Consider the following 26344-nt stretch of genomic DNA (forward strand, 5'->3'; position numbering starts at 1 on the left):
AGGGGAGAGGGGAAATGCTTCCTTTGCACTGTCTGACTCACTGGCTCACCCTGAACAGAGTTCTGTTGAGTTTAAGGGCCTGATTCTGTCAGACACTGATCACCCAGAGCACATTTAGCCCTTGGTGGTACCTACCTGCACTGGGTGTTAATGTCTGATAAGAAATATCTGTCCACATAGAATTATTTTGCAAAGGGGTGTTGAGAACCAGATACAAGCACAGATCTTCGTGTAGTTCTGCTGTCCTGGACTTCACCTTAGGCTCCTCCTTATGACCCTGCAGTGCAAGCCCAGTGTAGCTGTGCCCTTGGCACTGCACCTGTGTGAGACCATGGCCACTTACTGCACACAGGCCACTGGTGCCTTGGCATGCTTCCTGGGGCATTTCACCTGAAACTAAACAGGTTTGGGGATGTAGAGGCATGGGAATAAGGAAAAGAGTATGGGAGCTGGAATGATTTCTGCTGCTTTTATTGTAGGAAAGGAGACTCAGAAAGAAAATGGAGCAGGTACAAAGCTCACCCACACACAGACACATGCACATCCACGCCCAGACAGACACGTGCTCTGAGGGCACACAGATACACCCAGGCAGACACAGAGGTTTGTGCTCTGACACAGAGTCACTTACAAATGCCAATGCACACTTTGTAATCAAAGGCTTTAATGGGGAGCACTAGAAAATCTTCTGGTCCATCAGCCCCTGGCTGGTGTCAGGTCCTTCCTGGCAGTGCATTTGCATTTGTCTGGTCTGGTTGTAATGGTGCCAGGCAGTGTGGCTATTTGCTTGTCTCTTACCACCAAGTAAGTTTCAGTGTCACAACCTTTCCCATGGTATGCTGCCTGAATTCCACTTCTCCTAGTTTGGTTGCAGCTGTTTGTATCCCCTTGAACCACAGCAGATCATCCCTCTCTGCAGCTGGAGTTCAGCCCCTTCAGACAGCCCCAAACTTTCAGCATTCCATTTAACCAGGCCTGCTTGCCTCCTTTAATCTGACTCTGGATTAGTCCCTTGTGCTTGTGGGTCCTGTTGCTCTGCTGTTGTTCCCTGGATGGGGCAGAATTGTCCCCCTCCCCACAGAACAAGCCTCCTGCCCCCCAACAGGCAGCTCAGAATTTGTTTGTATCTACACAGAATAATGTCTAGTACCACGTTTATCATCCTCTGTGACACAGAATTGCTTTCAAAGTTGTTTAGTGAGTCCCCAGTGTATAAAACATGCCCACACCCAGGTGTATTTGTTGTGTGTTTCCAAACACAATTCTCCTGTTCTGAATGCTCCCCCTTGTCTTGCTGAACCTCTCTGTGCTCTTTTCCTCCTCTTGCACTGTTCTTGCCACCTCCTCCCAGTTTAGTATCTTTGTGAATTTCATAAACATGCTATTTACTCCTAGATTACTAATTAAGATGTTAAATAAACTCAGACTAACCCAAGTCCTCCTCTCAGCTCTCACACAATGCCTCCTCCTCCCAGCTCAGTGTGGTGCTGGTTGTCATCAGCCTTTGTTTATGGTCCCTCAGCCAGTTTCAAGCCATGAGGTGGCATTACATCCAGGCCAATTGGAATTAATTCTAAGCATATGCAAGACTGAATCAAATGCTTTACTAAAATCCAAATATATTGCATCCCTTCATCCACTAATTTTGTAATTCTATCAAAAAAAGCAATTAAATTTGTCTGGCAAGATTTATTCTTTATAATCCTGATGCTGTTTATTGCTCATGGTTCCTTTATCCTCTAGATGTTTAATGATTTTCTCCTCCCTCTTAATATTTGTTCCATTACTTTACTGGAAGGAGAAGTTAAGGCCAGAGGTATGATAATTGCCAAAGATGACTTGTCTTTTCTTTTTCCCCTCAAAGAACCAGTACCTTGACTGTTTAATTTCTTTTTTTTTTTTCACTTATGTAGTACCTCCCACTTCTCTATGGCTTAAAAACCAGCAAATGGTAATGTAATCAGTTTGGGAGTTAATTTCCATTGCACTTCAGGACATACATCATCCAGACTGACTGATTTGTATTTTTCGAATGAGTCCCTTTATCTGCTCTTCTAGAAGGTCTTCACTACATCCCAAATGCTTTGCTTTGTCTTTAGTTTCCTCATCCAAAGCAAATTTTATAATGCAGCCATTTTTGACTCATCACCTCCCTTTTTGTGGGAGGCCTTCTCTCTAGGCTCAGCATTCTTGTCTCTGATGAAACAGCCCCTTTAGTCTGCAATAACGTGCTTTCTTCCCTCTTACCCCACAATTACTTTCCTTCCTTTTCTCCCTGCAAGCCATAACTGACAGCACACATTGTACATCCACAAACCTTCCTTCTCCAGTACAAGTTTTTTCTTTTTCCTTTACCCTCCCTTTGGTGAGAGGTCCCTCCTGGGACCATACAGGCTGCTGTTTGTTTCTTGCTTTCCTGCTCATCAGAGCAACTGTAGTTTGTTGTACCTTAATTATGCAACATTCCCTTGTTAAGTTTCAAATCCTTCCTGCCAGTGTTTCTTGCTTGTTTTCTTGATTCCCTGTGATTCTGGAGTTTCCTGAAATCACAGGTATTTGTGCTGCACTTCCAAAGTCCAGAGAATCTCAGCAGTGGGTGAGCAGCGACACCACGCTGAGCTGGTTTTGCCCTCTTGGCCATTTGCTCCAAGATAGCACAAGACACATCTTGGATAACGTGGTGGGTTTTGCTCTGGGCTTTGCATGGCAGAGTTGTTGTTCTGTACATCAGGGATGGTGCTGTGCAGTATTTCTGTAATTGCTGCTTAGAGGATGCTTCATCTCTCCCATCTGAGAGATGCCCTCCTATCCAGGGGTGGATTCTGGATCTAGAATTACTGTTGTTTGTGGGAATGCTAATAGAGTTGTAAATACAGAAATAATGCCTGTTCCAACTCCACTTCTCTCCTGGGGCCTTTCCTGAGATGTCTGCTTGTCTGTTTTGGCCAGGTTTGGTACCAAGGATTTCTGTGATGCCCAGTGTGACTTCCTGCACAAGGTGCATTTCCACTGCGTGGTGGAGGAATGTGGAGCCCTCTTCAGCACCCTGGATGGAGCCATCAAGCACGCCAAGTGAGTGGGAGAGCAGGGGGCAGGGAAAGCCCTGCAGTTCAGGAGCACCCCAGGTGCCTTGTGAGGCAATGGAATGTCCCAGTAAAGAATGAGTAAGGCTTCCATGAGTGTGGCCGTTCACTTGCCTGAGTCTGCAGGGCTTGTTGCAGATTTTAACACAGATCTGCTAGCATGGTTGGTCTCTCCTGTTGGATGCTTCCCTGTGAGCAGGAAATGTCTGGCTTCTCCCAGCAGCCCTGGGAAGCTGCCCCACAGCTATTCTCAGTGGCTGCAGTGATTCTGGAATTTCTCTAATTTTAAGGTTTGGCACCTGTCTCCACCCATCCTAATGATTCCCCTTCTCTTCATTGATGATTTTAGGATGGGCCTAAATCTTACTTCAAAGCCTGCAGAGCCCCTTTTAGGACTTATCCACACCAATTTGTTTACAGGTTCCTGCCACATTCTTGTTGGTGTTTAATCAAATTACATGAAATGGTCAAGGATTTATGTCTGAATTGGTGTCGTGTTTTGCAGTTTTCACTTCCGAACTGAAGGTGGAACTGTGAAAAGCAACTCTGAGTCTCCCTTCTCAACTGCTACAGAGAATAAAGCTTCACTGGCCCCTTCATCACCATCTGCTGCTTCTGCCACCATGGCCAGTGCTCCTGCCCTTGAGGTGCCCCCTCCCAATCCAGCTGCTATGCCCTCTGCTCCCACACTACTTGCTTGGAAACAGCTGGCTTCAACCATACCCCAGATGCCTCAGATCCCAGCATCAGTGCCTAACCTGGCAGCTTCACCCTTGGCAACGACTTCCCTGGAGAATGCCAAGCCTCAGGTCAAACCTGGATTTCTTCAGTTCCAGGAGAAGTAAGTTTGAGCTACCATTTGCTTCCTTCTGTCCTCCCCAGCCAACCTTTCCTCAGAGCTGCAATACCAGACTTCAGCTCACCCACTGAGAAACCTGCCCAGAAAGTACTCTGGGCTTGGCTTCACAGAAAAATTATTTCTGTGAAGTCTAGGAAATACTTTAAGGTTTTTGGGTGCATCTGAGAACAATTTTAAGCATGAGTTTAGAAGACAAATAAACTCGGTGATCTATTTATCACTGATGCCTGTTTTGTCCCTTGTGAGAGCTGTGCAGAATTAGAGGTGTCTTTGCAGAATGTTTGACAATAAAGGGTTATTGGGCCAGAATTTCGTGCCCTGAGTGGGGGTGGAAGGTACCAAACCCATTAGCTGAGAGAGGGGCAGTGCTGGTCTTGTCAGATCAGGGGAGCCCTGGCATCCTGCAGTGGCCACGCTCAAGAGTTGTGTTTCCTTTGAACTTTAAATTGGAAAAGTGGAATTGTAGGAATTGTAGTAGTGTTGCCAGCCTCAATTTCCCTGAAGAGGAAGGTAGCTATGGGAAATCTGTGGGCCATGTTTGGAACAGAGGCTTCAGCTGGGCTCCCCTTGAATTAAATCTTGGCAAAGAAACAAATGTGTGAAATGAGTGAAGGTGATGATTGTGTTTTGGATGTGTTCCAGTGATCCCTGCTTGGCAACAGACTGCAAGTACGCCAACAAATTCCACTTCCACTGTCTCTTTGGGAACTGCAAGTATGTGTGCAAAACCTCTGGCAAAGCAGAATCCCACTGCCTGGACCACATCAACCCCAACAATAACCTGGTGAATGTGCGAGACCAGTTTGCTTACTACTCCCTGCAGTGTCTCTGTCCAAACCAGGTAAGAGCCATTCCAGAGCAGTGTTCTGGCAGGACTGGGGAGCAGGAGATGAAGGATCAGGTAGACTGACTCTCCAGCAGCAAGTGAGGCTGTGTGTGGCTTTCTTGGCGTTACTACAGAACCATGGAAGTCATAATTATGTGGTCTGGAAAAACATTTGGGTTTTAATGGGAAATCATGATGCTTTTGTGTATTTTTGACTTGGGTGAAGTGGACAAGGGAATGAGAATAATCTGAGAGACATAAGGTGAAATAGAATAAAGATCTGTGGTGAATCCAGGGAAAGCCATGAGTAAGCTTTGAGATATCTCAACAGAGAATAGTGTATTACAGAGTACACGACAGCAATGTAAAAAGACTCGAAAGAGAACAAGGTGCAGGGCAGGTTGTGGAAGATAAGATGGGATTTGGAGTATCAGTGCAGGCCCCTGTGCCACATCAGAAGGGTCAGCATTAGCAGCAGGCAGTTGGGAGTGCATTTGTTTGGAGCTGCCTGAAGCCCCATTGCTGTGTGCTCCCTGCAGCACTGTGAGTTCCGCATGCGAGGCCATTACCACTGCCTGCGCCCCGGCTGCTTCTTCGTCACCAACATCACCACCAAGCTGCCCTGGCACGTGAAAAAGCACGAGAAGGCAGAGAGGAGGGCAGCCAACGGCTTCAAGTATTTCACCAAGCGGGAAGAATGTGGCAGACTAGGTGAGTTTTGCTCAGTTTCTCGTGTGGTGTGTCCCACGTCCAGGCCAAGGAGGTCGTAAGTCAGAACCTGCACGTTATGCTTAAGAGGTATTTGGTCATTAAATCACTAAACAAGAAAGGCAACAAAACATAAAGCAGTTCTTGGTCTGTCTGGTTGAAGGATGTTTTCACAAATAGACTCAAGCTAAATGAATAGAGACTGTACTATACAGAATTGTATATACGAATTTGTCTGGACATAAAGCTTCCTCTTTTTTCTTCTTTTTATCTAATTGTCAAAGCCTTTTTGTGTGTGTTTTCTGTTTGGCACTCTGCACGTGTCAGCAGCGTTTGGTTTGGGAGGGATGGGGTGCGTGGGGTACCTGCACCCAGCACCATGTGCATTTGTGGGCTGGCCCTGCTGTGCAGTGGACACACATTTAGCCAGCACCCTGAGTTTGCCTGCATAGACAGAGGTGGCTTGGTGGGATGGTGTAGGTGTGTATGGTTTTACCAACATGTGGACTCATTTCTGCGTGTGTACATCCCTGGGGTTTATGTTGTGCATTTATAGACAGCAGGTGCAGAAAGCACTGGCCTGTTTTAAGGGCTGTGAATGTTTCTGAAGAAACATGATAGATATTTTCAATGTATGTTTCTGTGTGTAGAATTGTGTAAGTGTGCATGACTGGGGAGAGAGAGGTGAAACATACATATATAAATAAAGGCGGATGGCTGTAGATAGATGAGTAAAAAAGTGAGCCTGTCTGTATGTAGGTCTCTACCTCTGTGCATATGGCAAGGGAGGATGGCAAACAGCAGATCCTGATCACTGATGTAGCTGTGTTGGAGCTATGACAAGCCACTGTTTCTCAGCTCTGCAGTGTGGCTGTTTGGGATTGTCCCTCCATGGTTTGTGCTGGCCTGGCACGCGTGGCTGTGGCCACGAGGAGCAGAACGTGTGGAGTGCTCTGTGCCAGAGCCCAGAGGAATTGCTGCTGTTCAGTAGCTGCCCCTATTGCACAACAGCTTTGGAGTGGCAATAAACACTTCTGGCTCGTTCCTGTCTAACCAGAGCACACACACTGTCCAGAGCTAGAGTTGATATGAGGCTGGTGTTCTGAGAGCACAGTTAGAGGGGGGAAAAAAAAGAACTTTTCATTTCTAATCTAATTATGAGCATGTATTTTGATTGCAGTTTCTGTGATACAGCTAAATGTCCTGGTTTTGTTCTTGTTGTAAAAGAAAAGGCACTAGCTAAGACTGAAGAGCATTAGGCACTACCAGATGTAATGGCAATGTTCCTTCCTTTATAATGGCACAAAGAGGGATGGGAGTAGGCTGAGCTCTTAGATCTCTGTACACTGTAATCCTCTCTTGCAGTTGCTCAGCAGGCAGTAGATTGTGAGTTTGGTTTTTTTCATTCAAGACTGTTCCTGAATAACCCATGGCCACTGATTATGTTCTTTCCAATCATCTTCCCGCCGGTGCTGCTCCCTCTCAGAACCTTCCTGTGCAACATAAATGTGGGTTTTGTGTCTGCAGGCTGCAAATACAACCAGGTGAACAGCCACTTCCACTGCATCCGAGAGGGCTGCCAGTTCTCCTTCCTGCTCAAGCACCAAATGACATCCCATGCCAGGAAGCACATGAGGAGGATGCTGGGGAAGAACTTTGATCGTGTTCCTACTCAGGTAACGCCTCGTTGTTGAAGCTGTAGATGAGTAAAGATGATAAGCATTGATTGCAAAGCATTGCTTAGTGCAAACAGTTTTTCCTTGTGAATTTTGCAGAAAAATATTGAGAAGGATAACACTGAAATACTCATATTTACAACTTGCACTCTCTCCCAGCTCTTTCAATATATACAGTTGGCTCATTAAAATTAACGTGCTTAGGATATGGAGGAATTGAATGTGCTGGTTAAAGCAGATATTTTCTGTTACATATAAAGAATTTACCTAGGATGGGAGAAATACCAATCTTGACATTTCTCTTCCCTTATTGATGTGAATTTAGTGGGGCATTCCCTCTCCTCTCTCAGGAAGTAGCAGAGTGATGCAATTGCTGCTTTACTAAGACAGAGGGGCTCAGCACTGAGCTCAGGCATGGTTCCAGCATCTGACTGCAGCAGGACCCCCAGGGTGAGGGGGCAATGCCAACATTAACACCTCCTCTTTGGGAACACATCAGAAGCCACACACCAGGATGCTGGTGCCAAGATTAACACTCGCAGCTCCCCAGTGCAGCACAATTCACATACCAGGGTGCCTGTGCCAGCTTCAATGCTCTGAGCTCCAGGAGGAGCCCTGCTCTGGCCCCAGTGCCACGGGTTCCATCACGAGCACGTGCCAGCCATGCCCCACGAGCTGTGGCAGAGGGAGATAAACGTGCAGACAGATGGGTTTGGTCCTGGTGTCTTGCTTTTGGTGTGAAAGTCCCCGACCTGTTTTCCTGCTGCAGGTTATTGGCCACACTCCAAGAAATGAAAATCTCCCCCAGGTTGGCAGCATGGCACCCAGCCCAGCCTCATCAGGAACCCCAGCTTCCTTTCAGGGACCCCCCAGCATGATGGACACTGAAACAGAAGAGTACATGGATTACACTGGCTGCAGCCCTGGGGGCATCTCCTCTGAGTCGTCCAACATGGACCGCAGCTGCTCCAGCACCCCCGTGGGCAATGAGAGCACTTCAGCAGGTAAGGGAGAGGCTGTGTGTGAAAGGGATCCCCAGCTGCCTGCTCTCCTGGCAGATAAACTCATCAAAAGAGGCCAAGGGACAGTTGCACCTTAAAATACACACTGTGCCAACTTGAGTAGTGCCTCACACTAACCCAGCTCTCTCCAGCACCTGAGAGAAGAGGTCCATCAAAATATACACCTCAAGTATCCAGGAGCATAGCACTATACCTTTGTCCTCCCATTAAGAGAGGTTTTTATCCTGGGTCTTGGAGTTGGGTATATTTTACTAGTTGACTTTAAAAAAAAAAAGAAAAAAAATAACAGAAAAAAGAGCTGTGGGCCCCTTCTGTACTTGGAATTTTCTCTGGTACCTCTTTGTATTTCCTCAAGCAGCATCCAAAGTCAGGCATTTATTGTACTGGTGAAGTACAACAGCAGATTGACATACACAGGGGATAAAACCTATCACATCTTCAGAAAGCCACATCTAAAAGCAGCTCCCTGAGCTCCCTTCCTCACCCAAGAACTCTTGTTCCACTTTGTGCAGTTGCACAGAGCAGTCCCCCTTCATCCCCTCTTTTGGAAAGCAAGTTCCTGCCCTGTTTGCCAGGATCATGCAGATCATCTCCCCCTGCCCTGCATTACAGGCTCAACTCACCAGGAGTCAGATACCTGGTAGGAATTCTGCCATCACAGAGTGATGACCAGGGGTCTCTCAGCTGTACCTTCCCAGGGTTTAGTGGGATATTCTGCATAGGCTGCCTCAGTTTGCTTTAATTCCATACACATTTTCCTAGTTTTCTTCCCCCCCCCAGTTAAAGGCCACCACAGCAGTCAGGTTGTAGGAGCACTGCTGGGTCGTGGCTCTGGCCCCACGACATTATGGCACCTCCAGAGGGTTCTGTGGGGCACTGGCTCCTGGCACACTCTTCTGTGCCAGTTGTGGCCCAGGTGTAGGAAATGCCCCCACTGCTCTCCAGGCAGGGAGCAGCTCCACCTGCCCCAGGTGCCAGAGCACCCTTACAGCTGGGAACTGAAGCAGGCAGCAGCCCTACAGATGAGCAAGGAGCAGAATGACCAAATGAATCCAGAATTCCTGCCTGAAAGCCTGTGTCTCTTCCCCCATGCCATAAAGGCACCTTACCTCCTGCAGAGACAACTCTCCTCTTCCTGGTGCTGTCAATTCCTCACCTTCTGTTTCTTCTCTGCTGCAGTTCTGTTTCATACATTTGTGAATGTATTTTCCATTTCCATCGTATTGCTTCTGCTCTTGGGTTCTCATTTCAGTTCTTTTGTTTCTTGATTTTTTTGGGGTTTTTTGTTTGGTTCTGTTTTATCGTTTTTTCCTTTCTTTTCCTTTTTTTCCTTTTTTTTTTTTTTTTTTTCCTGCTTTTTTTTTTTTCTCTCCACATTCTCCAGGCTGCCTGGCTCCTTCTACCGCTCCTGCCGCTGCCGATGATGCCACCCACACTGCAGCACAGCCTCCACCACCATCTCTGCCTCCATCTTTCTCACAAGCCCTGCTTAGGTCTCCCCTGCCCACCCTGCCCTACCTGTTCTCCCCCTCGTGTCTCTCGTACTCCCTGCTCAGTGCCACGCTGGGAGCCAGCAGAGGCATTGTCATGCCTGCCGCCAGCACCGCTGGGTTCTCGCCCATCGTTGCCACTCCAACTCCAGTAAAAAGTGACGTTCCCTTAGTGCAGGATGCAGCAGGTAACACTTGTTTGCTTTCTCTCCGTGTCCCGTGCCCAGCTCTGTCCCCTCTCACCCTGCCCACGGTTTTGCCCTGTGCCTTTGGGTGGGCAGAGCAGCAGAGGTCACTCTGTGCCCTGGCAGGTGTTACCCAGGGCCCGTCCCTGCCTGCTCCTTTTCCTTGCTGACACAGTAACCAAGGGGAAGCAAACCACAGCAAACCATTCACGGGCGTTTGAATGAATGACTGAGAGCAATTGCCACCAGTTCCTAACTATGAGAAAAACCTAACAAAACCCACAGTTAACGTGCATTGTCAGTGTCTTGGTAACCTCAAAGTGGCCGCAGAGCAAACTTCTGCTCGTGTGGCATTAATGGGACTTAGATCCTGGTTAGATCTTCCAGGCCACCCAAGCCAGTGCCTGCCCTGGTGTGCTGCACAGGTGAATGTCTGATTCAGGTCCTGTGCTTCAGCTGATCTTGCAAACGCCACCAAGTTCAGGGGTGCCTTGCCAGGATGAGGAGTGAAGTACAGGCAGTGTCACAGGACGACAGCATCAGACAGGCTGAGCTGTTTCTCACACTCGTTATTTATCAAGGCTCTAATCAGCTGCAGAAAATACAGATAGATTTCAGATTTAGGCTGCCATGATTCCCATGTGTGACTAAGATCAGAGATGTCTCAGGCTGGGTATTCTCATTCCATCTGGGAATGGCTTTTAGGGTGTGTCTCATTTTTGGCTTCTTTTCTCAACTCCTAGCTCTTTTCTAGTTAATTAAGGACATCTTTGTGCCTAAAGTTCACACTTATGAGGCTTCTGGCAGCCTTCAAATGTCCCAGTCATTCTTCCTGCCAGTTTCAGTAATGTGTAAATCCAAGGTCGAAGGTTGGGATTGTGGCTGGAGGACCAACTTCCCAGGTTTCCAACTCCAGTTCATAGGTTTTTCTCAAGAGACCTGGCAGGAGAAGGATCCCTGCCTTGTCCAGATGAGTGTGTGCCAATTAACAAAATTCACAAGAAACTCTGTCTTTGCTTCTTTTTTAACTGAACTGCATGCAGCCTGAAACATTTTTAACCTTGTGCTGTGCTTCCTCTAATCAAACATTTTTAAGTGTATTTTGTTTTTACCTTGGTATAGTTTGGTGAATGCTGACATTATTAGTGGTTAAAGACATAACCTTATGGAAAACATTTACCACTGAGATTTGGTGGGGATCACATCCATGGAGGCTTGTAGCCTTTCACAGGGGGCAGGGACTGAACTTGGGCAAAAGAGGAGAGTGCACCAAGGTGTCATCTCTCTTCATTATGCCCTTACTCCAAAACTTTACCTGGATGAGAAAACAGAATTGGTTTTCAATTAAAGTTTTAAGCACATCCGTTTGAAGTATTTTAAAAGCTGTGTAGCTACAGAGTTTTAAACAGGTAAAATTTAAATTCTATTTATTTCCCATCCAGAGTCTTTTCTTTAAGATGGGTTATCCCATATTCCCATCCAAAGACAGACAATATGAGCATTAATTAATTATTGCAAGGAACTTGATGGTTTGGCTGTAATTTTATTAAACAGAGTTAATCTGGACAGCAGCGACTTGTCTAGGCACCACTGCACTTACATGAGTTGGCTGGAAGTGGAGAACTGGATTTTCAATGCCAGATGTTTAGGGGGGAGCAGAGAGCAAATTGGTCACAGATTCTGTAGTTAAGAGCCTGCCAATTTCAAATCTCCAGTGACAGAAAGTGATTGTTTCAGTGGTAGCTGGTGAAATCAGCCTCAGCGTGCAGTTTGCACTGTGTCACTCAGGTGGTCTCACCATGGACGCCCTGAGCTGCTGTCCTGAGTCTGAGCACGAGAGCCAGTCACAAATGGGGTGGAAAAACCTTTTGTTCTTTATCCCACAAACTGTAGGGCCCAGCCATGTGGGAGAGGAGGTTCCTGGCACCCCTCCATTGGGAGTGTGGGAGCTTTCCTCCAGTGTCACCACCCTCTCTTGAAGGGGGTCACCGAGGAGTTGTCACCTGTAATTCTGTGCACCTGCCCAAGAGGAAGCAATGCCACACAATTGACTGTCCCTTCAGCCCCCCAGACCAGGATGGAAACTGCTCTAGGTTCTCAGGCCCCCTGCCCTGTGTGTCACAAACTGGGCTTCATTTAAAAAGATGGCAGTTTCAGCAGGGAGAGAGTAAAAAAAAAAAAAGAAGTATGTGTTGGTTGCAAGCTATAATTTCTAATTACACTCACAGTTCTGCACCTGGTGAGAAATTCTTGCCTCCAACCTTGTCTGTGCTGCATGTTGATACTGGAGGTTGTGGGTTGATTCTGGAAACAGCCAGCAGAGAAGAAAAAAGTTAATAGATAAATTGAGGTCGTGTCTTTGATGTCAGTGTGATCCTGGGGGACGTGAGCACTAGCCAGTTATGCTGGCCCTGTGAATCAAAGGGGAAGATAGATGAGGGATCTTTATTTATACTAGGGGCATAGTGGAATTTTTGAGACCCAAGGGAATGTTGCAGAGCTGGTATTTTCTCTCAGAGTCCACTGGCTAGTGATGATGAGAATTAGCCCCATTGAACATCTGTCCATCTGTCTTTCTAAGTGCACTCATTGTAATATGTGGGCTCATTACAGTGAGGGATGTTGCAGTCTCCTGGCCAAAGTCCATCCTGTTTCTATAAATTTCCACACCCCCCCCGCTGCAGTTTTCATCACGCATGGGATCTTCCTTCACTTCCTGCCTGTCCTTGGCAATTGTAGAGTATCACAAGAGCCTGGGTAGGGGAAAACAGTGCACACGTACAAGCTTTTAGCACTGCAGCTCTTTTTACCACCCCAGTGAACTACAGTGACACACCTCAGTCCTTGGACTGGAACGAGCTAGCTCCTCCCTGTTCTGATTTGAGGAAAGCGGGACTAGAGATAAGGTTAAGCAGCAAGAGAAACTGTGAAAGTAGCAAACCAGAGAAGCAGCAGTTAACATGTGTACAAGATCAGGTTTGCCAGAGCAGCAATCAGAGACAGGGCAGGATGTGCTGAAAACTGAGGAAGTGATGTCCAGCAGGCATCAGCTACCCGAGTCCTGGAGCTGAGGCTCGCTGGGAGCTCGAGGGACGAGCTGGGGTGGGAACATTTGCAGCATTGTGTCTTGGCAAACACTGAGCTTGCCAGGACGGCTGGGAGACGCAGAGACCTGGCTGTCAGCAACACCGCCCTGCGCTTTCTCTCCTCAGGGAACACCATCACTATGCCAACTGCCTCGGGGGCCAAGAAGCGTTTCTGGATTATTGAGGACATGTCCCCGTTTGGCAAGCGCCGCAAGACCGCGTCCTCACGCAAGATGCTGGACGAAGGGATGATGCTGGAGGGCTTCCGGCGCTATGACCTCTACGAGGACTGCAAGGACTCGAGCTGCCAGTTCTCTCTCAAGGTTACCCACTACCACTGCACACGGGAGAACTGTGGCTACAAGTTCTGCGGCCGTACCCACATGTACAAGCACGCCCAGCACCACGACCGTGTTGACAACCTAGTATTGGATGATTTCAAACGCTTCAAGTCTTCACTGAGCTGTAACTTCCCAGACTGTCAGTTCTCTGGCAATAGCACACACTTCCACTGTCTGCGCTGCGGCTTCCGCTGCACCGACAGCACCAAGGTGACGGCGCACCGCAAGCACCACGGCAAGCAGGACGTGATCAGCGCCGCCGGCTTCTGCCAGTTCAGCTCCAGCGTGGACTGCGAGGTGCCTGACTGCAAGTACAAACTCAAATGCTCCCACTTCCACTGCACCTACCCCGGCTGCAAGCACACGGTGGTGGGCATGTCTCAGATGGACTCTCACAAGCGCAAACACGAGAAGCAGGAGCGAGGGGAGCTGCCTGCCATCTCTCCCGGCCCCGAGGGCCTCGCCCACTCCACTCTCGAGTACGATATCCAGAACTCTTCCATCAACCTGGACAGTTCGCTCAACCTCAGCACCGACAACAACAGCTCGCTGTTCTTCCTGCAGAACGCGGCCGGCGTGGGCCTCAACGACTCGCTGGACCTCAGCAAGAAGCAGGCAGAGCCCGCCGAGGGCCCGTCCCCCAGCAGGGCCGCGGCCCCCGAGAGGAGCGCAGCGGCTCCGGGCGCCGGGGACGGGGAGGACGAGGACGACTCCTCCCAAGAGGATGAGGAGGACGATGAGGAGGAGATGAATGAAGAGGAGGAGGATGATGAAGAGGAGGATGACGACGATGACGATGAGGAGGATGAGGAGGAGGAAGACCTGAACACGGATTCTGAAGAATCGCTGCCGGACCCTGAGGGCCTGGCCGCTAAAGAAGACGGAGAGCCAGAGGAGGGTGCTTCTTCCACAGACCATGGCGATGCTTCCAGGCCTCAGGGCGAGCCAGCCCTCACTCCAGCCCCAGCTCCTGCCCCTGCTCCAGCCCCGGCTGCTGCCTCAGCCTCCACCGTTGCTCCAGCGGCTTCTCCCTAATCCTAGAGACAGCAGCGGCAGTGGTTTGGTTTTTCCCTTACACAGATTTACTGAGAGGACCCCGTATAAGGCAAGAACAAAGATGGGGATGGCAAATGAAAAACGAACTCCGTGCCACAGATGAGAGAGAGGAAGGAAGGAAACCCCTGCTCCTCCCCAGGCCCCAGAAGAGATCAGTTGGCAGCAGGACTGGTGCTGCATCACTCCATTCTACAGATCCTGGAACAAGGGGGCAGGATGCAGCAAAAAAAATACCCTTTATATGGACACGAACCCTGAGGGTACCCACTACTTTCCTTGCTCCCTGCACGGTGCGTGGGGCCTGTGCCCATCTGGGGACCCTTTTTTATGGGTGGGGCTCTATCCCCCCAATTTTCTTTCTGGGTTTTATTTTTCCATGTTTTCAGTTGTACGATAATAATAATAATCTCCACTTCTTGGAGGGGGGTGGGTGGGAACAAGAGGTAATGAATTTTAGAAATATATATTTGTGTGTGTGTCTCTCTATATAACGTACACACACACACATATATAAAATTAAAGGAATTGGTGTCACAAAGACAAGTAGCTCAGCTTTTGCCAGTGGGAAGGAGGGGGTGAGGAGTGTGCTCTCTCTCTCTCTCTCTCCACCCTTCCCCCTTCTTTCTCCAGCATTAAATGGCATCAGACAGCCAGGGTGGGAGTGGGTATTTATTGTCACATAAATGAGGATGCATTAATGAATGAGTAGGGGTGGGAATGGGACACTCCTCTGTTCTTCCAGATCCTTTTTACTGTTAATGATAATAATTTTGAATGCTATTTATATTGTAAAACTTTCTCAGTCTACACTTTCTCTGTAGGACACCTCTCCTCATCCCTGCTGTTCTGGCTGTAGGGATTTAGCTGAAGTAACCTGGGAAGAACACAGCAGGCAGTTTAAAGGGTCTGTCTCACTGGAGGACTGGGGTTACTCTGCCATCCAGTTCCATCTCATCCCAACCCCTAGGTGCTTCCTCTCTGCGGAGGTGAGGCGTTTTTGTGGTGCTTCAGTATCCCCATCTCAGGAGGCCGCGAGCTGCCCCTGCCCCGTGTGCGGCACAGGGAGCCCCAGGCTCGCACAGGAGCGGCCTGGTCCCTGCAGCAGCCTGGGGACAGGGAGCAGGACAGGGAGCAGGACAGGGAGCAGGACAGTGCCCTGCCCGCCCTGCGGTGTGTGACAGACGCGGATCTCAGGTGACTGTGGCAGGGGGTGCCCTGCTCAGCTCAGGGCTGGGGAGGGGGCAGCCCTGCCCTGCCAGCCCTGCCGTGCCAGCCGTGCCCTGCAGCAGAGCCCTGCAGTCCCTGCTCTCCCTGCTGCTCTCCCTGCTGCTCTCCCTGCTGTCCCACTGCCGTGTGCAGTGCCAGACCCGCCTGGAGCCCGGGCAGCTGCTGCAGGGTGAGGCCCGGGCACTGCAGGAGCGCTCGCTGCCCCTCCAGCAGCCTGGGCTCTGCCCGGGCCCTTCGCTGCTGTCCCCTCCTGGCCTGGCCTGGCCTGGCCTGGGACACACACTACAGGACCCTGTCCCGGGCTCTGCCAGGTGCCGCAGGAGCTGTCTGACCCCAAATCCTTGCCTGAGCCTCAAAGGGCTTGTCTGCACACACCAGGGCACCAGAAGGACTAGTATGAATTAATTCTGATCGTTATTTTGGTGCCAGTTTTAAAGTATACCGGATTAGTCTGAGCTTTGTCCTTTTAAAAAAAAAAAATAAAAATGCATTTTTTTATACCATGCAGGCACCCTCTCCCCTCCTCAGCTCCATGAGCACTTCAGCTCGAAGGGATCCCCAGGATTTGTTTTCTCTCTGAACAGATAAAGGCCTCAAGAAATTTAGGTTGCTTTTTTTTTTTTTTTTTGGTTATTTCCCTAAGGAACTGGTGCAGATCAGGTCTGATTTATAAACAAGCAGCTCAGCTGTGTAAATGTGGGGACAGAATGTTCAGCTAATGTTTCAAAAGGAAAGGAAAAAAAAAAAGTTGTACAGTATTTTTCCTGTAAAGGTTATTACTATATATAGAACAAAAGAGAAACCACCAATGCCAAGGGGTGGAGGGGGAGGTGTCACCTGCCTTCTGGATAGCCCTTACATATGGTTAATTGTGTGCAATTTTTTTTCTCCTTTTTTTTTTCTCCTTTTTTTTCCCTTTTTTTTTTTTCTCTCTTTCGATGTAGTGTATGTTTGTAGGGGTGGCAGGGGAGGGGGGGCCTTAATGCTGTGGTTTGAGGCTGACTTCACACTCCCAGCACTGACCGGACCTGCACGATTCCGAACTCTAACTTGAATTTTGTAGAGATGAAACAAATGAAAACAAATGAAATATTATCACTAGTTTGTAGTTTATTTAATTCTTTGGAGTTCTTTTCCTCTATCAGCTATTTGTGTGGCTTTTATTTTTATAGGGGGTTTTTTTGTTGTTTGTTTGTTTTTGTTTTGTTTGGTATATCCCCTACCCTCAGCTGTGTGTTTCCTAGCACAACCCCATTCTTGAATAGAATGAAGCTCATGTTCCTGGGGCAGAGTGATGGAATGATGCCCTGGAATTTCTCAAAATGGGATGGGGCAAAAAAGATTTTACTTTACTAGCATTTGCTGCAGGTTCTGTACTTGTACATTTTCCCTGTGTTCAGCTACTTAGATAGTATGGTGATGGGCTCCAGGAGGAATCCTTAGATTAACACAAGCCACATCTTGCAAAGCAGATGTGATTATTTTGTACCGCCAAAACCACCAGGATCTCTGTCAGTGACCGTGGGAGCAGGGCTGAGCCCTCCTGGAGGGCACGGGGAGCCAGGGGCAGCCCTGGCCACCGTCCCTGCCCTGGGACACGGGGTCCCACCTGTCCCCAGCCCCCGGGCTGAGCACTGCGTGAGGAGGAAGGGCTGAGAGAGGTGAGGGATGTGAGGGATGGATGAGAGGGATGGGTGTGAGGGATGGGTGTGAGGGATGGGTGTGAGGGATGGATGGATGTGAGGGATGGGTGTGAGGGATGGGTGTGAGGGATGGGTGTGAGGGATGGATGTGAGGGATGGATGATGTGAGGGATGGGTGTGAGGGATGGGTGTGAGGGACGGATGTGAGGGATGGGTGTGAGGGATGGATGGATGTGAGGGATGGGTGTGAGGGATGGATGGATGTGAGGGATGGGTGTGAGGGATGGATGGATGTGAGGGATGGATGAGAGGGATGGGTGTGAGGGATGGGTGTGAGGGATGGATGTGAGGGATGGATGATGTGAGGGATGGGTGTGAGGGATGGGTGTGAGGGACGGATGTGAGGGATGGGTGTGAGGGATGGATGGATGTGAGGGATGGGTGTGAGGGATGGATGGATGTGAGGGATGGGTGTGAGGGATGGATGGATGTGAGGGATGGATGAGAGGGATGGGTGTGAGGGATGGGTGTGAGGGATGGATGTGAGGGATGGATGTGAGGGATGGATGTGAGGGATGGATGGGTGTGAGGGATGGGTGTGAGGGACGGATGTGAGGGATGGGTGTGAGGGATGGATGGATGTGAGGGATGGGTGTGAGGGATGGATGGATGTGAGGGATGGATGAGAGGGATGGGTGTGAGGGATGCATGTGAGGGATGGATGGGTGTGAGGGATGGATGTGAGGGATGGATGGATGTGAGGGATGGGTGTGAGGGATGGATGTGAGGGATGGGTGTGAGGGATGGATGGGTGTGAGGGATGTGCAGTGGCTCCGGCCGCACTGGGCAGGGTCCCCGTGGGGCTGAGTGTGCCAGAAGGGCCCGTGTTTATCTATGCACACCATTTTCTCCCCCCAGGCCCCCTCCTTCTCCCTGACATCTCAGCCCTCTCCCAGGCTCTGTCCCCTCTGGTGTCACCCCAGGAGCTGGGCAGGGACTGGGGCTCTGTCCCTGCTGCAGGTGGCCCCGGCCAGCCCGGCCCCGTCCCCTCCCAGCCCTGCTCCTGTGACACTCGTGCACTGTCTCTGTTTGCAACAACAACAAAAGAAAGTTGAACCCAACTTTTTATTCTGCCATGTTCAGGCTTTAATTCAGCAAAACCCTTAAGCAGAAGAGTCTGAGTGGGCCCAGGTTTAAGCCCGAGCTTAAGTGCTTTTCTGAACAACAGCCCAACGCCCCGTCAGAGCAGGTGGTTTGTCATTCCAAGCTCTCATACCCATGGGACTGTCTAAAGAATGACCAGAGAAAGAGAGGGAGATTCAACTGGCTCTATAAGAAGAGGAAAGAGGAGAGAGGAAATGGAACTGTTTTGTCCAAAACAAGATAAAAACCAAACAATAATAAACCTTGAGATGGACCCTCCTGATTCTGCTACCATTCACTGCTGAAGAGCAAAAAAATTAAATAAAAACTATTGACTAGATTGTTCATTCTAGCCACGAACTCAACTGGATTAAAGTCTGCGTGGAAGGAATTTTATAAAGAAAAAAAAATTTAAAAAAAAATTTTCCAATGTAGCAAAAAAAAAAAAACCAACTTTAAAAAACAAAAATTAAAAAAAAAGACAATGAGGGAGGATTCTAGCCTTTTGTAATATCCATATTGCACACTAGGACTATAAGCCATTGCTAGCTCATTTTGAATTTTAAATGTGTAATTTTATTTTGTTTTGTTGTTGTTTTTTTCTTTCCATGGGGGAGGGGGGAAAATAAATGCTTGAACCACCAATGCTCTTTTTAATGTTTTATAAATATGTATGTGTATATATATAAATATAAAAATAATATGTATGCACATATATATGTGTGTGTGTATATATCTATATGTATATACATATATATAGATATATAGATATATATATAGGTTTTGAGACAAAAATGCAGAAAGTGAAAAAAAACACCCTAAACAGGATGGTGTGCTCTGATTTACTTGAATCTGGTCTCTTCAGCACCTGCGTTATTAAGAACTGAATATTTTTCCACTTGAATTTAGTGCTATTAGAAATTTAATATATGTGTTTTATTTATTTGATTTTTTTTTTTTTTTGCATGACTGATGCAAGGTTTGACATTTTCACTCAATAAAAACTGGAAAAAAAAAAAACCCCAAAGTTGTAAGTGATGGAGTTGTCTTGTTGCTTGAGGAGGTGGTGGAATGACGAAGCGGGAGAGGCACCAGGCAGCCCCTGCACGTGGAAATTCTTGTTTGCCCTGCCCGAGTGGCTCTTGCCCAGCCCCATGGAGCAGCTGGGGCTTTGTGCCCCTGCCACCGTCAGAGAGAGGCCCTGGAGCAGCACAGCAGTGCCTGCCAAGCCTGGTGCACTGGCAGCAGCTGCCTCCCTATTAGCAGGGAGGATTAGAGGCCTCTCTCTTTCAAAGCCCCCTTGCTGCTCTGCTGCAGCTCCCAGCCATCCTGTTTTCAGATGTCATTATCTGAACATGCTCCTCAGCCAACCCTGGAGCCCAGAGGTTTGTTCTCACTGGAGCTCTGCCCGCAGCACATGGAATATTCAAATGGCCTTGTTTCCAGGTGGGGACAGGGACAGGAACAACACAATTCATTTCTGGAAAGCTTTTGCTGGAACCTGTCTTTCCTCAGGGGGACTGACTGGACTTCATAAAGGAATGGCTGAGCTGTGGGAGAAGGTCAACAAATCCAAGTCCCACTACTGCATTCGTTCCAAGCCCTTGCAGGTGGTGATAGTGCAGTCCTGCAGCCACAGCCCTGCAGCCACTGCCCTGCACCCACAGCCCTGCAACCACAGCCCTGCAGCCACTGCCCTGCACCCACAGCCCTGCAACCACTGCCCTGCAGCCACAGCCCTGCAGCCACAGCCCTGCAGCCACTGCCCTGCAGCCACAGCCCTGCAGCCACAGCCCTGCAGCCACTGCCCTGCAGCCACTGCCCTGCAGCCACTGCCCTGCACCCACAGTCCTGCAGCCACAGCCCTGCAGCCACAGCCCTGCAACCACTGCCCTGCACCCACAGCCCTGCAGCCACAGCCCTGCAGCCACAGCCCTGCAGCCACTGCCCTGCAACCACTGCCCTGCAGCCACTGCCCTGCACCCACAGCCCTGCACCCACAGCCCTGCAGCCACAGCCCTGCAACCACTGCCCTGCAGCCACAGCCCTGCAACCACAGCCCTGCAGCCACTGCCCTGCACCCACAGCCCTGCAGCCACAGCCCTGCAGCCACTGCCCTGCACCCACAGCCCTGCAGCCACAGCCCTGCAGCCACAGCCCTGCAGCCACTGCCCTGCAGCCACTACCCTGCACCCACAGCCCTGCAACCACAGCCCTGCAACCACAGCCCTGCCCCTGGTGAGCCCTGGGAAGCAGCAGACACCAGGCAAGGTCACTTGTCCTAATGTCAAGACAAAAATGGGGCAGTTGCTGCTGCTATTGCACCTGCCTTTGAGTCGTCTGTGGCAGACACTGTCACATGGAAACCCTACCAAATGGATGAGGGCAAAGAGGGAAAAGGGATTTATTTGTAGGTAAAGGAGGTGCTGGAAGGGATGACAAGTCCTTGACACCAGCCCTGGGGGAAGAAGTGGGCTCACTGAGTCCCTCAGACATTTCCCTCACAAGGGTCAGGCATTGCTCAGGAGATGGGAACATGGTCCATCCTGAGCCAGACCCCTTCACCTTCCCAGAGCAAGGCAGGGTGTCCTTGCCCCCGTCCTGCTCTTGCCCATCCTAGCTGAGGAAGGGTGGCCAACAGAGGCAGCTTCCCTGCTTCCTTTTGCTCTTTTTTGGCAGGAAAACTCTTAAACAAACAAATGAAGAAACACTGAGGATTTAAGTAAACAGCTGAAGATTTATCTGACAGGCAGGCAGAGCTGTTCCTGCCCCTTCCCTCCCTCCCCACAGGGCTGTGGCAGCCACAGCCCCTGCCCTGAGCCCCACAGCTGCCACAGCCCCACAGCCCCTGCTGGGATGCCAGGACAGGGCCAGGCTGTGCCTGAACCCCAGAGCTGACAGCTGAACTGGGCACAGCTGAGACCCCTGGTCCACGGCCAGAGCAGTGAGACAGCCCTGGGAGGGAAGCAGTGCCTTCATCCCTGCAGGTCACACCTGGGGAGGAGCCAGCTGTGCCCACAGGGCAGCCACCAGGGCTCCAGCTGTGCCCTGAGGCACCGATGCCCCTGCTGTGCCCACCCAGCCCAGGGCTGGCACAGCTGCAGCCCCTCCACGTCCCCTCCACACCCCCCTGCCAGGGCTGTCCCCCACAATTCCCCATTTTCCCACACAGATTAGCAGGTTCTGCCCGCAGTTTTCAGATTTGGGGGGGGAAAGAAGGCAAGAAAGAGATGCAATAGTGGGATTTTCCAATTGGAGGCTGCACCAGGCTTGTTCCAGCAAACAGAAGAGTCTGTGAAGCAAGAGGGAGTCCCAAGCTCCATCTCACACCCAAAATCTGCTGCTGCTGCCATGGAAGTGTTGATATTGCTGCAAAAAAGCAGGCAGGTAAGCAGACAAACAGGCTCACATGGAACCTGCTTTAACAGTCCAGGAATAATTCATCTATCCAGGAAAGCTGCAGCATTTAGCACCCAGTCCTTAGTGCATTCACAAAGTTGAAACTGCTTAAGGAAAGCAAATCTGCTCAAAGAGATGGAAGAATGTCCACCCCAGAATTTGCTCTGGTTTAACTAAATCAGTTAAAGACATTAATTTAGACAGGTGTTGCTCTTGCAGTGCACACACAAACCTCAGTGCAGCTCCAGAAGCAGAGGGACAAGGCTGGCAGCAGTCTGTGAGGTGTTGGAAAGGAAGGAGCATGAGGAGATAGACGTGAGGGGAGGTGAAAGGCACACACGAGCAGGATGCTGCACACACCAGCCTTGCCAAGCAAAGACACAGGCAAGCAGCCTGGCAGAGTGACAGCCAGAGAAAGAGAAATAGGCAACAAACAAGGCAGTTGTACTTCTCCATCCTCTGAATCAGCCCTACCCAGCCAATCACCTTCTCACACAGGAGACACAGTCCCAAAGAAAAGCAAGTATTTCACCTAAACCAATAAAAAATACAGTGTCACTCTTCTATTCCTCTTCAGGCTGTTCTTGCAGCCAGCATCATAAAACATCTCTCATTATTTGCACAAACATAGAAGAAACAAAATAAAACCCTGAAGGATGAGTTCCTTCAGCAGATGCAGAAAAGAGGGGGCTTGGTAAAAAAAGCAGGGTGTTGTTCTAGGAGGCTCCATACTGTAAGTAATCCCTGAGCAGTCCTTGCAAAGCATTTGGGGAGATTTTTAGCCTGAAAGACTTTACAGAAATAAATTGTAATTGAGTTTTAATAATCTTCCCCTTTTCAGAAAGGGCCTGACAGATGCTGCCTAGTGCTCACTTCTGCCCCATTTCAAATATTTTTACCTTATTTGGATGAAATATATTATTTTTCTAAAGAAAGGAGGTTGGGTTTTGTTTTTTTTTTTTTCCTCTCCAAAGAGATGGTTTTCCCTTCGTCCAGCTGGTGCCTTTATTAGGTTAGTGCTTGCTCCCTTTTGGGGATGGGATTGTTTTTTTCCCTGATCTGGGACAGACCATGCCAGCCCCTCAATCTAAAAGCATGCAGCTTGTACTGCACAGCAAGTGGAGAAGTCAGGCCCTGATCTCCATCTTCCCTCTCCCTGATACCCCAAAACTCACCCTAAGAACATTTCCATTTTTTATATATTCTTCATAAGAGCATGAGAAGTGGTGAGAGCCACCCTTTCACCAGAATAACAGGTGGACACAGCTCCAAAGGTGCCCGTCCAGGCTGGCTCCTGAGGAAGCAGCACAGCCTGGGGATATGACAGTAAAAGGGAAAATGAAGAAAGCTGGAAGCTCTCTCCTGTACCTTTAGGTAAATAATTTCCCTTGTTTCACCTTCCAAATTACTGGGAAGTACCAGTCTGATATTGTTTCCTCCAGGAGAAAGCACAGGGTGCCAGGCATTCACTGGGATGTAGCAGATGACACTGTCCAGAGGAAGCTCCCTTCACCTGGTTTTTTATATGTTATTAAAGACCTATAGAAACCATGTTAGGAACCCACTGAACCCAACCCTCTGCTGTGTTATTCTTATTCCTGTGTAAAACAGAGTACACAGCAAAACAGCACTTGAATAAGGCAGGTGGAGGGGAGCTGCTGCTGTCTCATTCTGCAGATAAAAGGTTCTCTACCTGGTCATCTTTCAGTTAACAGGATGCCACTTCCAGTGCCAACAGTGGGGTAAGCATTTCACAGGGCAGCTGAGCTAAGAAGCTTGTTTCTAACAAAAAAAAAAAGAAGAAAAAAATGAGTAGTCAGGCTACAAGGACCAAAATCCTCTTCCTGCAGCTGCTGCTATGCTGGAAAGAGGAGGAACACAATACAGAGGAACAGAACTTGTGATTCATGACTGTACCTGCAGGTGAGAAGGTCTGGCTTCTTACAAATTCTCTGCTGCTTGGTTGGATCTCTTCAACAAATACAAAAGCACCCCATCAACAGCCAGAGGCACAGAGTTACGTATTTTGAGAAACAGTGGCCTTGATGGGGTTTTCTGGGACTCATCAGGTTGGAGAAAGGAAAAACTTTAGAACTGGCACAAATATACAGAAAACCTACAGAACTGGTAAGTTACAAAGAAAGAAAAACTAAAGACAGAGGAGAGCAGTTAAAGAAAACTGCCTTTTACTCCTGGGGTAAATGAATTGAACACTGGCAACATGGAGGAAAAGGGGGGAAAATGAACCCGCAGGGATGCTTGTACTATAAACCCTGTAAGTCACTCTGCAAGGCACATACCTCAGCAACATATTTTCCACATTTCACCAACTGCTGTTGTCCAGGCACTTTCTATTTTCAAAACCTTCTATGTATATAAAATGTATACAGGCAGGACAATACTTTTTCATCACATCCCTGTGTCGTTGTGTTTTCTCTTCACAAGGATTCCTGGCTTGGAGAAATGAAAAGTGTCATCTCTTAAGAAAAGCCTTTCTTTTTAAACACTTTCAAATTTGCCCTGTTTTAGCTAAACGTGACGTTCTTTGTGAACGTTAAACAGTGGAGAGAGAGGCTGAGAGGGAGAGAGAGACACACACACACTCACCCACTCCTGGGGAAGATATTCGTCCATTTAAGGCATGAGAAATCATCACATTCAGCAGCAGGTCTAAATACAGTAATATGAAGGTCCCTTTCACTCCCCCGAGCAGGAAAATGTCACTGTGTACCAGACACCCAAATACTTGGGAATCAAGTAAATCCCTCATTTTTCAGAAGGGAGCCAAATCCTGCTGCTGAACAATGATGGGACTGTAGTAGCCACCATTTACTCGCTGCACACCATCTCTGTCCCTCGGTGGCTTCTGGGCTGGGATGGCAGGGTCAGAGCAGTCATGGGACCCAGCACAGCATTCCCTCCCGCAGATAACACCGAGGGGCCATGGCTTATCTCACAGGCTCCCTTCAGCACCTCCTGCCGCCGGTGGAAGGAGCAGGGGGAGCTGCATTCCCCACCCTGCAGGGCCTCCTGCAGCTCTGTGCACTGTGCCTCACGCTCACACCACTGCCTCCTGCTGATCTGCCCAGGAGCAGGCAGAAAAACAACCACAAATGTCCCATGGAAAACATTTGAGAAGGACCAGATGTCTGTAACCCTCCCTTTCCCCTCCCTTGACCACCCCACATGCATATTTCTCCCAAAAATAAGAGCCACAGTAATCCAGCAATAACCTGGTGTTAAATAGTGGTAACTCATATTTATTACAATTATATACAATCATATTTTATATTTGAAATCTATACATGATCACACAGACGAGCACACTTGCTTGGTGAGGACAGTGAGACTCAGTTGGTACAAGAATTGCTCTGCTAGGATGCTCTGATGCAGTGAATAGGATCATTGGACACCACCACTTCACCAGCTGCAAACACAATGCTGCAAACTGCCAGAGGTTTAAAATTCACTGGTTTGTGTATGGCCCAACAGGGCAAAAAAGAAAAAAGGACTGGGCAAGAAGGGCCAGTGGTTAAACCTCAGAACTGGAGCTGTTCTCTCTGCTAGAGAGACTGCTTTGCTGAAGCAGGTGCCTGTCACTGGAGAGGTATCATTTATGATCATTTTTCTTCTCATTTAGGGGAGAAAAAAAGGCCAAAAACCATTGCAAATATTCAGGATTAACCAACTATTTCAGCATCTGATTTCACCCCATTCATTTGTTCATTCATTCTTTCATTCAGGGCAGCTACAAATAAAATAGAAGATGTCAAAAACTGATGTGAGCTCCCTGTCTTTGGAGAAGGAAGGGTAATAATTGGGATGAGTGGAGTCAGCTTCTTCTAAAGCCTTTTACTGGGGAGCAATCATCAACAAAGCCACCTGTTCTCATGGATTTCACCTGGACTTGGTCCCTACCAACAGGCCACTCTGATGAATGTAAGCATGTGGAGTGGAAATAGCATTCTTTGAACCCCACAGAAATTTAGTGTTTTTACATGCTAGGTAGTTTCAGCAATTTGAGGCTTGGCATAAAGCTTGGAAGAGCCAAGACTGAGATCTGGTGAGGAATTTGAGGTTAAAATGTTCTGGTGGGGGTTTTTTGGTTTGTTGGGTAGGTTTTTGGTTTTTTTTGCAAGAGTATCAAGTAGTTTGAGAAATAAAACAGGGTTATTTTGGGAAACAGAGAACTGGTTGGGCCTTATGTGGGATTAAAGGCTTGCGAAATCAAGGAGCTCAGGACAGACTGGTTTCTGAAATTGGATAGAAGGGCTCTAGGATGCAGCAAGAGGCCAACTGCTTCTGTAAGAGGGCGTACTCTGCAGTGTGGTGCATGGTAAGGCCATCGGTCTGCAGTGACCCCAGCTCAGGGAGGAAGGCTGGGCGGGGAGAAGGAGCCACTGCAAGGCTGCAGAGCCCTGTGCTGAAACAGGGCAATGGGGCTGTTCAGCGAGCAATCACGACCCTGCTCGAGGTCAATCAAGGGGGGATCACTGCAGGGAATGGTAGCTGTTCTCTCCACCAAATGGGAGAGGCACTGGGACAGTGCAGCAGGCTGGGGGAGATGTGCAGCAGCAGCAGCAGCAGCAGCCAGGGTGCC

General features: G+C 48.9%; 1 protein-coding gene across 1 annotated transcript in view; it reads left to right on the plus strand.

Annotated features, from left to right (window-relative positions):
• The window catches only part of CASZ1 (castor zinc finger 1), a 274039-nt gene extending 259620 nt beyond the window's left edge, over positions 1–14419 (plus strand). Inside the window, exons 15-22 of the mRNA XM_058039162.1 lie at positions 2950–3072; positions 3589–3924; positions 4585–4783; positions 5308–5479; positions 7004–7152; positions 7922–8156; positions 9559–9852; positions 13062–14419. Of these exons, the coding sequence (XP_057895145.1) occupies positions 2950–3072; positions 3589–3924; positions 4585–4783; positions 5308–5479; positions 7004–7152; positions 7922–8156; positions 9559–9852; positions 13062–14311 (2758 nt within the window). The 3' untranslated portion in view covers positions 14312–14419. The remainder of the gene's footprint in view (positions 1–2949; positions 3073–3588; positions 3925–4584; positions 4784–5307; positions 5480–7003; positions 7153–7921; positions 8157–9558; positions 9853–13061) is intronic.
• The last annotated feature ends 11925 nt before the right edge of the window (positions 14420–26344 follow it).

This window comes from Melospiza georgiana, chromosome 22 (assembly GCF_028018845.1).
Source record: "Melospiza georgiana isolate bMelGeo1 chromosome 22, bMelGeo1.pri, whole genome shotgun sequence".
In the NCBI taxonomy this organism is placed as follows: Eukaryota; Metazoa; Chordata; class Aves; order Passeriformes; family Passerellidae; genus Melospiza; species Melospiza georgiana.